This window comes from Dasypus novemcinctus, chromosome 2 (genome assembly GCF_030445035.2).
Source record: "Dasypus novemcinctus isolate mDasNov1 chromosome 2, mDasNov1.1.hap2, whole genome shotgun sequence".
Classification (NCBI taxonomy): domain Eukaryota; kingdom Metazoa; phylum Chordata; class Mammalia; order Cingulata; family Dasypodidae; genus Dasypus; species Dasypus novemcinctus.
Genome location: NC_080674.1, coordinates 97,375,113 through 97,390,032, shown reverse-complemented (window position 1 = coordinate 97,390,032; position 14,920 = coordinate 97,375,113). Strand labels below are relative to the sequence as shown.

Sequence of the window (14,920 nt, the reverse complement as noted above, 5' to 3'; positions counted from 1 at the left end):
GCAAAGTTTAAAACCAGTTTTCATATAACTTCTATAAAATACTGCTTCAAAAATGTTGCTTTTATTTGTAAATGTGAACAAAAATTAAAGTTAAATATATGTATAAATCTGTTACAATTTGTATCAGTGTTTCCTGAGTAATTTTTTTTGTATGAAATTTGATAATTTAGCGAAACTGGAACAATTTTATTGTCTTCAGTTTTAAAACAGAAACTTCATTTATGCAATCACATGGATAAAAAAAGAAAACCATTTCATAATTAAGAAATCTTTACTTAGTGGTTCTATTGCATAAAAGGTAAATAAAAAATCAGATGTTAATTTATAAGGACACTATCAGCTTGAGTTTAGGAGTACTAAACTCAATTGGCAATGAGATGTTGGTAGTTCAATTTGCTGAATATTTTAAATTTCTACACATTTGCACAACTGCACTTTTTAAACCAGACATTTTTACAAGGAAGTACCTACTTACCTGGTTACTGTGAATACTGTCACATAACAAGATTACTTAATCACAAAGAGCCATACCCAGGTGTAATCGTCCCTTTTTAATGTCGGTATAAAAAATAAAAGGGCCCTCATAATTCTCTATTTTTTAAAACTCAGTAAGAATTTCTGTTTCTGATAATGGAGGCCAAGATAATCCAGATGAATTCTCTTATAAAGGAAAACTAAAATTAACAGATGCACTATGCAGAACATCCTCCAAAAAAGATCAGAAAGACAGTAAGTTATAAGGAATTACTAGACCGAGATCTAGGAGAAGGTAAAAGCCAAGTGAGGCACTCAAAACCAGATGACTTCGTCCTGAGGACATCTGTTGATCCATTAAAAGGGCGAAGATATAGCACTATGGTTTTGAAGCCCAGGAGAGAAGGGTAAAAAAGTCACAGTCCAGGGTCTAACCCTGATAGGCTGAGACCCTAAAGAGCTTTAACCTCACAGTAGAGGTGATTAGAAGCAAAACTACACGTATTTATAGCCCTTCACTTCACTTGGACTATCCAGGAACCCTCCAACCTGGATATCTGATTAGGGTAGTTCTTGACTGGTAGTACACCAATGCACTCTGGTAGAAGCAAAGGAAAATTCTCTTTGGAGGAAGATCCTCTGGTCTATACCACAAATTGTTTCTACAAATAATTTTTCAAATGCAATACCCAGCACACAGTGGAAGGAAAAAAAGAGATAAGGAGAGGAAATAGTAGAAGGAACAACAAAAAAGACCCCCAAGACTTTAGATATGGAATAATCAGACATACATTATAAAATAACTATTATTGCCAAAACAAAAGAAAATCTTGAAAATTTGGCAGGAAATGGGAAACTTTAAAAACATGTCATAGCAATTTGAAAAAAAAAAAGTCTACAATGGAAAAAATACAGGCATACCTCATTTTATTGCCTTCCACTTTACTGGGCTTTGTAGAAATTGTGTTTTTATGACTTGAAGGTTTGTGGCAACCTTGTGTCGAGCAAATCTATCAGCACCATTTTACCAACAGCATGTGCTCACTGCATGCATGTCTCTGTCACATTTTAATTAAGTATGTCCTTGTTTTTCTGAGACAGAATGATTTTATACACTTAATAGGCTATACATAATTTTTATATGCACTAGGAAACAAACTCATGTGATTTGCTTTATTGTGATGTGCTTTATCGCAGTGGTCTGGAACCAAACCCTCAGCATCTCCGAGGTATGCCTATAGTAAAATTAAGAATGCAATGGCCATTCTGAACAACATATTAGACAGAGCTGATAAGAGAACTACTTAAAAGACACTATTCAGAATGCTCAAGGAGAGAAAAATGGAAATTAGAGACGAGAGGATAAAAAAACAGAGGATAGGAGAAGAGATACAATGGATGAGAGAAAATATATGAAGGGAAACTCAGTAAGAATTCTCCTTAAGACAGAACAGACTGTATGGTAGCTTAACGCCAGAGTTCTCAACTTTATTATGCTTACTGCTCCTCAAGAAAATATTACCAGGAAGAGGATGTGGCTCAAATAATAAGGCCTCCGCCTACCACATGGGAGGACCCAGGTTCAATCCCTGGGAGCTCCTGGTGAAAAAGAAGTATGCCTACGCCGTAAGCCGAGTGCCCATGCAGTGAGCCAAGTGCCCACATGAATGCCCACGTGGTGAGCCAGTGCCCACAAGTGATTCACATAGCAAGATGATGACACAACAAAACAGGGATGAAAGGGAGATTTAAGGTGAAGCGCAATAGAGACCAGGAACTGAGGTGGCGCAATTGACAGGGCACCTCTTTCCACAACAGAGGTCCCCAGGATTGAATCCCTCTGAATCCTAGAGGAGAAAGATGAGAAGACAAAAAAGAGAAAAAGATACAGAAGATCACACAGCAAATGGTCACAAACAGCAAAAACATAGCAGGGTGGGGAGGGAAGCGGGAGAAGGAGGGGAAAAATAAATAAATCTTAAAAAAAAAAAAAGAAAATATTACCTATTTAGCAACCAAGGCATTAAAACTAGCAGTTATGATGATATATCAGTCATGCACAAGAGGGCCTCATAATATATACAACAAAACTATAAGAAAAAAATAAGTAAATCCACATAATAGATTCAGAAGAGTTGATTAAAATGATTATTAAACTGGATCTGAGAGAGGATAGAAAACACTGTAAACAACAGAGAAAACACATTTTTGGCCCCTAATCTTATGTGAGACCAAAAAAAAAATTTTTTTTTGGAAAGCAGAAATCATATAGGGCACATTCTTTAATCATAATTCACCATTAGAAATTAATAATAAAAGCATAGCCAAACATGGGGAGTAGATGTAGCTCAAGTGGTTGAGTGCCTGATTCCTATGTACGAAGCTCCAGGTTCCATCCCCAGTACCTCCTAAAAACAAATAAACAAACTCTCATTGGGGAGAAGATATAGCTCAGTGGTTGAGCACCTGCTTCCCATATATGAGGTCCTGGGTTCAACTCCCCATACCTCTTAAAAAAAAAAATAGCCAAACAAACAAAACTCAATAATGTGACAAAAACCCATCTATTTAGAAATTCTGAAACAGTACTTTAAACTAGCTCTTAGATCAAAGGAAAAATAAACACTGACAATAGCAAACATTTAAAAATAAACTATGAGACCACCTTAGATTAAACCTGTGGGATGAAACTCAAGTTGTATTCAAAAGGTAATTTGTATTAAGTGCACGTATTAGAAATAAAGACCTAATAGAGAAAAGATCTAACCATTCAAGAATGAAGTAACAGAAGAGAAAGTAAAAGGAAAGAATTAAAAAAAAATAAGAGCAGAAATTAATGATACATAACACAAAGTACACAATAAAGCCCTAAAAAGAGATCATTTTGAAAAGGAGAAATGACTAATATTTATTATAAACCTAATGTGCACCACAGTATGTATGCACTTAACATAGCTTACTACGTTAATTTTAAAAAAACTTTTTACTGTAATGACTTATATACAACTGAAAATTTCCCATTTTAAATACTTTTAAGAATACAATTAAGGGAAGCGGACTTGGCCCAGTGGTTAGGGCGTCCGTCTACCACATGGGAGGTCCACGGTTCAAACCCTGGGCCTCCTTGACCTGTGTGGAGCTGGCCCATGCACAGAGCTGATGCGCGTAAGGAGTACCGTGCCATGCAGGGGTGTCCCCTGCATAGGGGAGCCCCACACACAAGGAGTGTGCCCTGTAAGGAGAGCCGCCCAGCACGAAAGAAAGTGCAGCCTACCCAAGAATGGCGCTGCACACACGGAGAGCTGATGCAGCAAGATGACACAACAAAAAGAAACACAGATTCCCGTGATGCTGACAACAACAGAAGCGGACAAAAAAACATGCAGTGAATGAACACAGAGAGCAGACAACTGGGACAGGGGAGGGGAGTAAGGGGAGAGAAATAAATAAAAATAAATCTTAAAAAAAAAAGAATACAATTCAGTGGTATTAATTATATTCACAATATGCTACCATCACCAACTTCTATTACCCTAACTTTTTCATCACTTCAAACGGAAACTTAATACCCATTTAGCAATAACAGCCTCTACCACAATCTCATGGGCTCCTTTGGAACCTGTAATCTACCATCTGACTCTCTGAAATTTGCTTATTTTAGGTATTTCATGTAAGCAAGATCATATAGTATTTGTCTATTGTGGCTGGCTTACTTGACTCAACATGAAGTCTTCAAGGTTCACCTATGTTGTCACATGTATCAGAACTTCGTTCCTTTTTATGGCTGAATAATATTTCATTGTGTGTATATACTGCATTTTGGTTATCCATTCATCTGTTGATGGACATTTGGTTGTTTATATCTTTGGGCTATTGTTAATAATGTTGTTACAAACAATGGCATACAAATATCTGTTCAAGTCCCTGCTTTCAGTTCTTCAGATCAGGTCTACCTGATCATAAAGCAATTTTGAAGGTCAACTTTCTGAGAAACTGCTAAAATGATTTCCACAGTGGCTGTATCATTTTACAATATCACCAACAAACTGTATGTGGGTTCTAATTTCTCCACATCCTTGACAATTCTTACTGTACTGTTTTTTTAATAATAGCTATCGTAGTGGATATGAAGTAGTATCTCATTGTGATTTTGACTTGCATTTCCCTGAAAATCAGTGATGTTTAGGATCTTTTCACGGGCTTATTGGTTGCTTGTATATCTTTTAGAGAATGTTTATTCAAGTCTGTATTAGTCTGCCAAAGGGCTGCTGATATAAAGTACCAGAAATCTGTTGGCTTTCATAAAGGGTATTTATTTGGGGTAAAAGCTTACAGTCCCAAGGCCATGGAAAGTCCAACTCAAGAGTTACTTTTTCACCAAATTAACTGACACCTGTTGAAGCAAGATGGCGGGCGATCTCTGCGAGGTTTCTGCCTTCCTCTTTGGCCTTCCTCTCTCAGGCTCAGCTGCTCTGCTTCTTCCCCATTTCAACTCTCAGGGCTTCTATATCAGTTTCCGCTGTCCAGCTCTTTTCCCAAGGTCAGATGTAAGTGATCAGGCAATATGGTGCCTCTCTCTGGGGCTTCAGCTGATTGAGGCTTCTCCTTTCTGTCACATGGCAGGATCAAAAATGACAGCACTTTCTCTTCCATGTGTCTGTCTGTGTGTGTCCATTTATATCAGACACAGCAAGGGGGTGGGAACTCAGCCTGAGTCAGGACCCACTAAAGTAGTCCAATCAAAATGCTCTGATCTTAACAGGCAATCTAATCAAAGACACCTCAGCTAAATTTAATGCAATCAAAGGGTATCACACCCTGAGGAATAGTTTACAAATAATCTTTCTCTTTTAGGGATTCATAAAATAATCTCAAACTGCCACAAATTCTTTTGCCCATTATTAAATTGAGTTGTGTATTAATCACAGTTCTCTAAACAGAAGTGACAGGAGATATTTGTAAATATTATGAAATTTTCCCCCCAAGATCGCTCCCTTGTCTGTTTGCTCATTGTCTGCTCATTGTTTTTGCTTGTTGTGTGTTTTGTTTTGTTTTTTTCTTTGGGAGGGACTGGGAACCAAACCCAGGACCTCCCATGTGGAAGGTGGGCACTCAACTGCTTGAGCCACATCTGTTCACCCAATATGATCAAGTTTTAGATAAGAATTGTCTCACTTAACTGTGGGGATGTGTAAGTCCAAACTTCATAGGGCAGGCCATAAGCTGGGAACTCTAATGAAGGTTTCAGATGAATTCTCCAGGAGAAGGTGACTGGCTGAAGTAGAGATGGAAATGTTCTCTTCTGACTGCTGAAATCCTCACTTCTTCTTTTTAAAGCCTTCTACTAATTGGATGAGACTTATAACATTGTTGAAAACAATCTCTTCAGCTGATTGTAGATGTAATCATCCATAGACACAATTAATTTACTGATAATTTAAGTCATGAAATGTCCTCACAGTAACAATCAGGCCAATGTTTGCTTGACCAAAAAATGGACACCAAAACCTGGCCAAGATGACACATGAACTTAACCATCACAGGTTGTCTTTTTTTTGTTGAACTGTAGTATTTCTTCATATATTCTGGATATTAAACCCTTATCAGATACATGGTTAGTATTTTCTTACCTTCACTCTGTAGACTGTCTTTCCACTCTCCTGATAGTTCCTCTGACATACAAAAGTTTTAAATTTTGACAAAGTCCATTTTAACTATTTTTAATTTTGTTACTCATGGTTTTAGCATCATATCTAAGAAATCACTACCAAATCGAAGGTTATGAAGCTTTCCCCCTACGTTTTCTTCAAAAAGTTTTACGGTGTTAGCTCTTACTTTTAGTACTTTGACCCATTTAGAGTGAATTTTACTATATTTGATTCTCTAAACTACCCTTCAGATAGAAACTACATTAAAATCACTATATGTTAGGTATATAATGATAGGCAAATTCTACTCATGAAGAAAGTTCAGAAAATAACCTTTAAGATGCAGAAAGGAGTTTTAAAAGTAGAACTTTTTATTAGCAGTACACATAAATTTTATGGATTGACTCAAAATGGACTCATTCCTTATGAACTGAAGTATACAAAAATAAACAATCTAGAATGTTAAGTAATTAAAGATTTCTTTGCCATCTTTTAGTAATCAAGTAAGAGGACAAAAACACCAACCTCCAGGACCTTTCAGCTTATTGTTAGACAAATTAAAAAGAAAACATGATACATTTGTAAGTATTTTAACTTTTTTCAAGTAATTCAAAGAATAAAGGGAAAAAGAAAAGAAGAGTGATTCTTCTAAGTAATTTTCCATAGGCCATTATTCTTTTGTGAATTAATCCTACTTACATCATTAGACTTGTACTTTTCCTTGTGAGAATATATAGTCCACTCCAAAAGCATATTTACTGGCTTGGTCAAAAGGCTAGAAGTTTCACTTCCTGACCAAAATATTTCAAGAAGAACTGCCTTTCTTGTAATTTTCAAACTCTGATAATCTGACCAGTCACACAACCTAATGAAAATATTAACAAAAAGCAAATCTTTATGTCAACTTAATATAATTAATAAACATAATGTCTTAACTTTTCTCAAAAAAACAAACAAAAAAAAACCACAAGGAATTTTTAAATATAGAAACATTATAACAAAAAGATTTTATTTTAATAAAGGACAAAATATGAAAAACAGCCTCAGTTCAATAAAATCACTAAGAATGAACACAGGAAAATATCTGCAAGCTTTAGCACATGTCAAAACTTTGTAAGTATTACAGAATCTTTGTTAAAACCCAGTGAACTTTTTACTTAACAGTAAATTACTATAGAATTAAAATATATATATATCCTGAAGAATGAGAATCTTCTTACCAATCCAAATGTGTAACTCAGTGAAAAATATGCCAATTAAGGAAACAGAAAATAAGTAGATAAACCCTGACTAACACTGAAGGAATGTGTTTGGGAATGTTTTTAAAATAAGAAATCAAAAATAGATTAAAATAGAAATCAAGGTCAAATTTTAGAAATATGTACATAAATGAATGCAGAAGAGAAATATAGAAAATTACATGGTTTTTGTGATTAAAACTTACTTTTGGCTCAGATGTTGTACTTCACTTTCAACTAAATTAAAGAAAAATTTGAGCAGCGTCAGGTGGAGCATCTTAGAGCCAATATTTTCTGAAATTTGGTGACAGAAATTTTCATTGAAAAGGCAAGACCTGAAAAACATGAACCCAACAATCTATAACTTATACACAATTTATTGAGAAACTTGTGGTATTTTAAAAATTAATATAATTTTAATGAAATAATCTTTAACACATACAAAGCAAGTTCAACAAAATTTTATTAATATATTTTTTCCTTTAAAAATTAAGCCATATCACTTATCCTAAGTACTTAATTCTTAATACAGATCTAATTTCTATGTTTTAAACTTTTTATTTGGTATTCTCCCTTTGTATTTATTCATTACATTGCTAAAGAACAAAAAGTTATGAATTTCATTCAATCCTTTTGATTGAGCTAAGCTCTCAATTTATAATATTCTTCATAACCCTCCCTTTGTCCAAGATTCTTTTCTTTTTCATTCTTTAGTAAATGAAAGCCACTTAGGCCTATTTCTTTAGTTTTAAATATTCAATATTTTTTTTTCTTTCATTTTCTCTAGCAATCCTGTCCAACAGAACTTACTGTGATAGAAATGTTCTGTTGGACACTTTAAATGTGGCTTGTGCAACTGAAGACGTAAATTTTTAATTAGTTAATTTAATTAGTTTTAATTTAAATAGCTACATGTGACTACTGGCTACAGGATTGGACAGTATAGTTCTATAGTATTTTCTTTTTTTAAGAGAGCTTAGGATTACTCTGTTAGAACTCTAGTACTTGGCGATTGAGTCTAGGCAAAATTTCATTACAATCTTCTCCCAACTTTCTTATCAATTTTATCAACAGTATACTTGTAACTTTCTACCTTTGCCTCCCCCCTTCCCTGCCCTTTTTTGGATACCATATTCTCAGTTTAGGAGGGTTCATAATAGCAATTAAATCTAAAAATGCTCAAATCTGTTAAATAACATTCACTATATAGTTATTCAGTTTGTCTGGAAGCTACCAAGTTGGTTAACAAAGTATCTTTTCGTCCTTCTTTTTAAAAATCATTTATTATGGAATATTTAAACTGCATAAAAAAGAACGACTAATATTGCCCAGTTTCAACAATGGTTAATTCACGTCTACCGGTATTTCATCTACATCCCTACTACTTCCCTAGGTAACCTCCTCCTCCCTAATAACCCAATTATTTTGAAGCAAAATCTTGGTATTTCTGTTTATTTAAAAGTCTAATTTTAAGATATTCAAATATTATCTCCCTTGTATAATAGCATTATTAATTCATCCACATATTTATTAAGTACCTATCATGTTCAAGGCATTAGATACTGAGGATGGAGATGATTAAGAATAAGTACATACTGTTAAGAAAGTCACAGGCTGATGTGAGTGAAAAAGTTAATTTAAGGGAAAGGGAAGATTTAGAACATGTCATTTAAATTGCATTTTAAAGCTTAGGAGTCAGCCAGATATTTGAGGCATGGGGCAGTGCTGGAGGTATTTATAGGTAGGGAATACTTAAGAGCAAAGGGATAAGAAATGTGAAATAATTCAGTAGTCAGGCACACCTAGGAAAGTGACTGAGATAAGGATGGGGACACAGATGGGGCTAAATCATGAAGTCTTACGTTTTACTAAGGTATCTGAACAGTGTTCTATAAGTGGTATGTGAGTCAATGAAGACTTTAATCTATGAAATGACAAGATCACTATGGAAAGAACATGCAAGGCACTATGGAAGATAAGGGGAAAAGATGGAATCAAAATCAGTGAGTAAGTAATTGCAATAATTTACATAAGAAGTAATGAGGGCTTTCAAAGAAAGGCAATGGTAGTGAAGGTGGGAACAGATTTGGAAATTAGGGGGATTCTAACTACAAAACCCTATTTCGATACATTGTGTACCTCTGTTGGGATAGTACAGTTATGTTGGAATTGTATACCTCAGAGACCTTTGAAAGTGCAGAAACTGTTATTTAATTTAGTACATAATAAACATTTGTTGAAAGAAATGAATAAATGCATGCTAGCCAGCTGACTGGTTTGCTTCAAATATATAACAAATAAAATGGTAGATGAATTTTAATGATTCCCGAGAGCTAACCAAGGTCTAGCCTTTGCTGTGTAAGTGATCGCTCTCTCTTACCACTGAGCACTTGGTTGAAAAAAAGATCTCAGAAGGAGAGCAGTTTTTCTGTTAAGGTATATAGAAAGTGTTATCAGAATAGAAAGGGGGGAAAATGCTTGATTCTGTTTGGAAGAAAGAAGGAGAAATCAGAAGAATTCCCAGAGTAACATTTGGAAGACAAAGGAAAGACAGACTAGGCAGATGACATATACACAGAGGCATGACAGATGACATATTTAAGAAAATTTAAGTTCTGTTTCAATATTAAAATTTCTAGCTGAAAATATGTAACAGTGGTAAACAATATAAAACAGATATTATACACAGTTATAAATGTTTATGCTTTTGAAGACCAAATTTTGGTGATGATACCCATATTCAATAAAATAATTTTCTTAACGTTTAAAGCAATATGCACACTTATCATTTCATTAAAATATACACATTTATATGCATACACACATAATGCCACACATAGGTAGTTCCCAATCTATAAAATGTTTGGTTTTTAAAAATTGGTTAATTGCTATAGAAACACATGTTCCCTGAAAAACAAATGATTGCTTTGTTTGCTCATAAACAAATGTTAACCAAAACTATAGTTCAATTTGTATCTTTATTTACTTCACATTTACTTTTTAATAAACAGACAAACATGACTAATTTGACTTGGCCTCTTTATAAGAGTTTGCAATGAACATAACACATATATCTGCTACACACATTTTTTTCCAAAAAACAAATGCACTTCTTTCCTTAGTATCTAAAATACACACAGCATAACTACTACTAAATAACATTTAGTAACCTCACTTGTGAAATCCCTTACCTGATAAGTACTTCTATTAGAGACCATGCTCCCTTCATACAAGCTGGACACTGAAACAACTCTAAGTAATATCTTGACATGGCTGGGGACTTCCAAGGAGGATGCAGATGAAGAAGAGCTGACAATATATGAAAGTATCGACCAGAATATTCATCTATGTTATCCTATTATTTAAAAATAAACAAATAAAACTATAGCTAAAAGTATAGTTTCACTAGCTTATTTAGTCTAAAATTATAACAATAATCCTGACGTAACTTTCTTGGCAAAAAGATATTTTTGGACAAAGGAGAACACATGGAAGTGTCATGTGTAGCTAATTAAATAATGTAACTGAGAGAGAGGCACACTTTAAATACATATCTATACATTAGGTAATCCTAGCCATTAGGACCAGCTTATATGAAACATCCATTTTTATTTCCATGATTACAAGTGAAATTAAGTGTTCCCAAATGTCACCTAAAAGGAACTAAAGGTAAAGGTAAACGTTTTATGGAACATCCTAACATCACCAACACTAGTCTGACAGAACTTCAGCCTATTATATTTTCTTTTTTAAGATTTATTTTTTATTTATTTCTCTCTCCCCACCCCGTTGTCTGTGTGTCCATTTGCTCTGTGTTCTTCTGTGTCCCCTTAGATTCTTGTCAGTGGCACTGGGAATCTGTGTCTCTTTTCCTTGTGTCATCTTGCTTCATTCGTCTGTGCAGCGCCACACCTGGGCAGGCTGTGCATTCTTCGCGCAGGGCGGCTCCCCTTATAGGGTGTGCTCCTTGTGCATGGGATACCCCTGCGTGGCAGGGCACTCCTTGTGCACATCAGGACTGTGAGTGGGCCAGCTCACCACACAGGTCAGGAAGCCCTGGGTTTGAACAATGGACCTCCTATGAGGTAGATGGATGCTCTATCTGTTGAGCCAAATCCGCTTCCCCAGCCTATTATATTTTCAAGTTGACATCCTGATAAAGAATATGATAAAAAGCTACTTTTGAAAGGCTGCTCCTATTAGATTTTATAGTTTGAGGATGTCCATTCTCTTATGTATACACTATGAACAAAAATAGTACTATCAGGGAGTGGATGCAGCTCAAGTGGTTGAGCCCCATGTATGAGGTCCCCCCCATGTATGAGGTCCAGGTTTGCTCCATAGTACCTCTTAAAAACAAGCAAGCAAGCAAGCAAACAAAGAAATGAAAAACCAACTCTCACTGGGGAGTGGATGAAGCTCCGTGGTTGAGTGCCAGCTTCCCACGTATGAGGGCCTGGGTTCAAAACCCAGTACCTCCTAAAAAAGAAAAAATAAATGATACTATCAATGTACTAAAGAATTTATCAAATGGCATACTACATCATTGTAACTGATGTTTGTTAGATATTTTCTCCCATTTGAAAAATCAGATAACTTTTTCCAAGAGAAAACTATCTTGGAAATTCTTAGTAAATAATAACAAAAGGTAAGCCACTCAGAGTAGTACATAATATATAGTACATAATGCATGTTAGTTTCAAAAAGACAAAGTTTTAAAAATAGAAAAGAAGAAATAACAAATGGGTAACGCATGTCCTATTAAAATGAATAAAAAATACTGAAAAGAGAAAAAGTGTAAACATAAGAGAAAACATTCACATTGTAACATTCTTTGCAAAATATTATACACCTTTAAGATCTTGCCCTTACCTGTAGAATGTTCTTTAGAATAGCATGAAGAAGGAATATAGGAGGGATATAATGTGCTTGCAAAGAGGAAAGTTCTTCAATCGCTTCATTAAAAAACTGTCCTTCTATGAGGCTTTCAATTAAATTTAATATACCCCTGGGAAATTCAGCATTTTTAACCTGAAGAAGGAAAAATTCTATGACACAAAGAAAAGAAGGGTGAAATCCCGAGGCTAATCTTGAATTAGTACGAGTTTTAATTTCCTCCTAAAATGGAGATGACAATTACCACTTTCTCACTACCTCACAGGGTTGTTATGTGGTTCAAAAGGATGATGTGGGTTTTATAACCCACAGCATTGAAAAACATACATCATTAATTTTTATATTTATTTCTATTAGATTAAATAGTAAGGGAAAATACTATCTATAAAAGAAAACATTTAAAAGGAATTTGCAAAGTTTCTTTAATACTGAAAAGACCTCAGAGTTTGTTGCAACTATCCAACCTAGTTCTTTCAGTGCTAAATTTTCGTTTCATTTTATACTTGCAAGCAAACTATGACTATTAAGATATACTTAGCATATTAAGATATTATCAAGTACAATTGATATTTACAAAAAGTGATAATTGGTATAATGCCATAAAATCACTGGGGATGTGCATTCACATAGTTTATTTTAAGAGTTCCATCAAATACACTCCCATTGGTCAAAATATGTTTAACAATAAAATAAAAGTAACTACTTTGAATTAGTTCAGAGTCAAAAATAACTCTGAAAGACTACCTGGAATAAACAAACAATTTCAAAGAAATAAAACTATAAAGGAAATAATATACTTCTATAAATACTGTATCAAAAATTTAATGTATATGTAAAAATTATGAAAATTTTGAGAGCAGGGACACATATCTGACCTGTTAGGAATCACAAAGTAAGATTTTAATGCTTGTCATCAGTTTTCACTACTGTATGGAACTTTTTTTTTTTTTTTAGTTTTGATAGAATAGCATTTTTCTTTTCTATTTCTGGTTAAAGAAACTACCAAATTCGATGGGAAGATTTGTTGTAAGAAAACATTTCTTTTTTATTAAAATAAATAACAAAACACAAAGTTTGTTTTTTTGTCCTAATTACCACCCCAAAACAAACACCTTACCTCTACAGTATATACTGGTTGTTTATCTATTCTAATGCAGTTGTATCTGACAGCCTACAAAACAGTAAACATATCATTAAAATTATACATTTTTAGGTCAAAAAATACATTTCAGCTTACAAAGCATAAAACCCAAAACATATTCAAGAACACATTAATAGCTATAATTAATCTGATATTCATGTTTGATCACACCAGTGACTTCCATCATATTAGGGTAACAGCATTCTCCTGAGTACTGAAACTTTCTCTATTTTCTTCTTTTAAATTAAAATAACTCAAAAAGTAAAGTCAGATTCACTTTGAAGAACTGAAGACATCTATTATCCTTAGTCTTTTAATCATTAGAAATGTTTTGTTTAATGTTTCAAAGGAGAAAAAATAGTCATGTTTTCTATATAATCACATCTAACTTGACACCAATCTTCCTCTTCTGTTTTAAACCATTATAGGTCATTTCAAAGATTATCCTTGGAAAATATTTGCAACAAACAAAATAAAGATAATATTCTGATGATATGAAGAATTCTAAAAGTAAAGATATAAAACAAGGAACCCAATGGAAAAATAGGAAAAGAGTATGAATAGGCAACTGTTAGAAGAAGAAATATAAATAGCAAGTAAAGATATAATATATGGTCAAACTTGCTACTAATGGAGGCAATATAAATTAAAACAATGATATAACTTTAGCTTCCACTTAGGATGTAGAAAGCTTGAAAGAGAGCTGCTCCCACCCCAACAGCAAGAAAAAGCTAGGTAAGCTATAAAACTGTATTTTTCTTGAACTCATCAAAGAGAAGAGGTCACAGGGCAACCAGACTGACAGAAAAAGAAAAACAGGAGCCTCCAAGGATATGGGAGGTGAGCACTGATTTATCTGAAAAAGTACTGAAGAGGACAAGGAGGCCTGCAGTCAAGAGGGCAAGAAAAGTTGAGCTAACATTTTTAACCACTTGCTAAAAGGGAGTATGATCTACTATGAGAGTAAAGAAACCTTGAGAGCAAAAGGCACAAAAGAGTTTCCACTAGCAAGATCTTCATGGACCTCGTTACATGATCACATGAAAGACAGGAGACAGAAGGTGTGGTGGTGGTGGGGAGTTGAAGAAAATCTGCCCTGTGGTATAGACCTGGGGAAGGGAGGCAGCCACTGCTATGGGAAGAGAGCAAACCCTGTCACCCCCCAGGGACAGGTGACGACCAATAGCTGCTGGGTTTGGAAAAAGTAAAAGAAAAAAAAATCTACCAATGAAGAAGGGCAGGATACAATCCTGGACCAATATCAATAGAGATTCTCTACCACTGGGAAAGGAGAAAAATCACTGAGAAAATCTCATCCCCAAGACCAAGGGACACATGGCCTTCTTAAGATTAAGGGTGAGACAGGACAAGAGAAAAAGATAGCTCCCATTTCTCCCCCTTCAATAACAGGCTAGCAAGTGCCCAGTAACAAGTTAAAGAATTCTACTGCTGGTGGAGGGAAAAAAAAGAGATGCCCTCTGTGACCTAGGCTCAAAAAAAGCCTAAAGCTAAGTGTATAAAAT

At 34.6% G+C, this 14,920-nt stretch overlaps 1 protein-coding gene across 13 annotated transcripts in view; it reads right to left on the bottom strand.

The window, feature by feature from the left end:
- The window catches only part of SLF1 (SMC5-SMC6 complex localization factor 1), an 83,946-nt gene that overhangs the window by 23,013 nt on the left and 46,013 nt on the right, over nucleotides 1-14,920 (bottom strand). For 4 of the 13 annotated variants that reach the window (XM_058276276.2, XM_058276279.2, XM_071209027.1 and 1 more), the window contains 6 exons: nucleotides 13,374-13,427; nucleotides 12,233-12,391; nucleotides 11,758-11,839; nucleotides 10,552-10,669; nucleotides 7,567-7,695; nucleotides 6,822-6,987 (listed from right to left, as the gene is read on the bottom strand). In XM_058276276.2, coding sequence (XP_058132259.1) covers nucleotides 6,822-6,987; nucleotides 7,567-7,695; nucleotides 10,552-10,669; nucleotides 11,758-11,839; nucleotides 12,233-12,391; nucleotides 13,374-13,427 — 708 coding nt within the window. Of the gene's footprint in view, nucleotides 1-6,821; nucleotides 6,988-7,566; nucleotides 7,696-10,551; nucleotides 10,716-11,757; nucleotides 11,840-12,232; nucleotides 12,392-13,373; nucleotides 13,428-14,920 lie in introns of all 13 variants that reach the window. The other 9 variants (XM_058276281.2, XM_058276283.2, XM_071209032.1 and 6 more) reach the window with 3 other exon arrangements.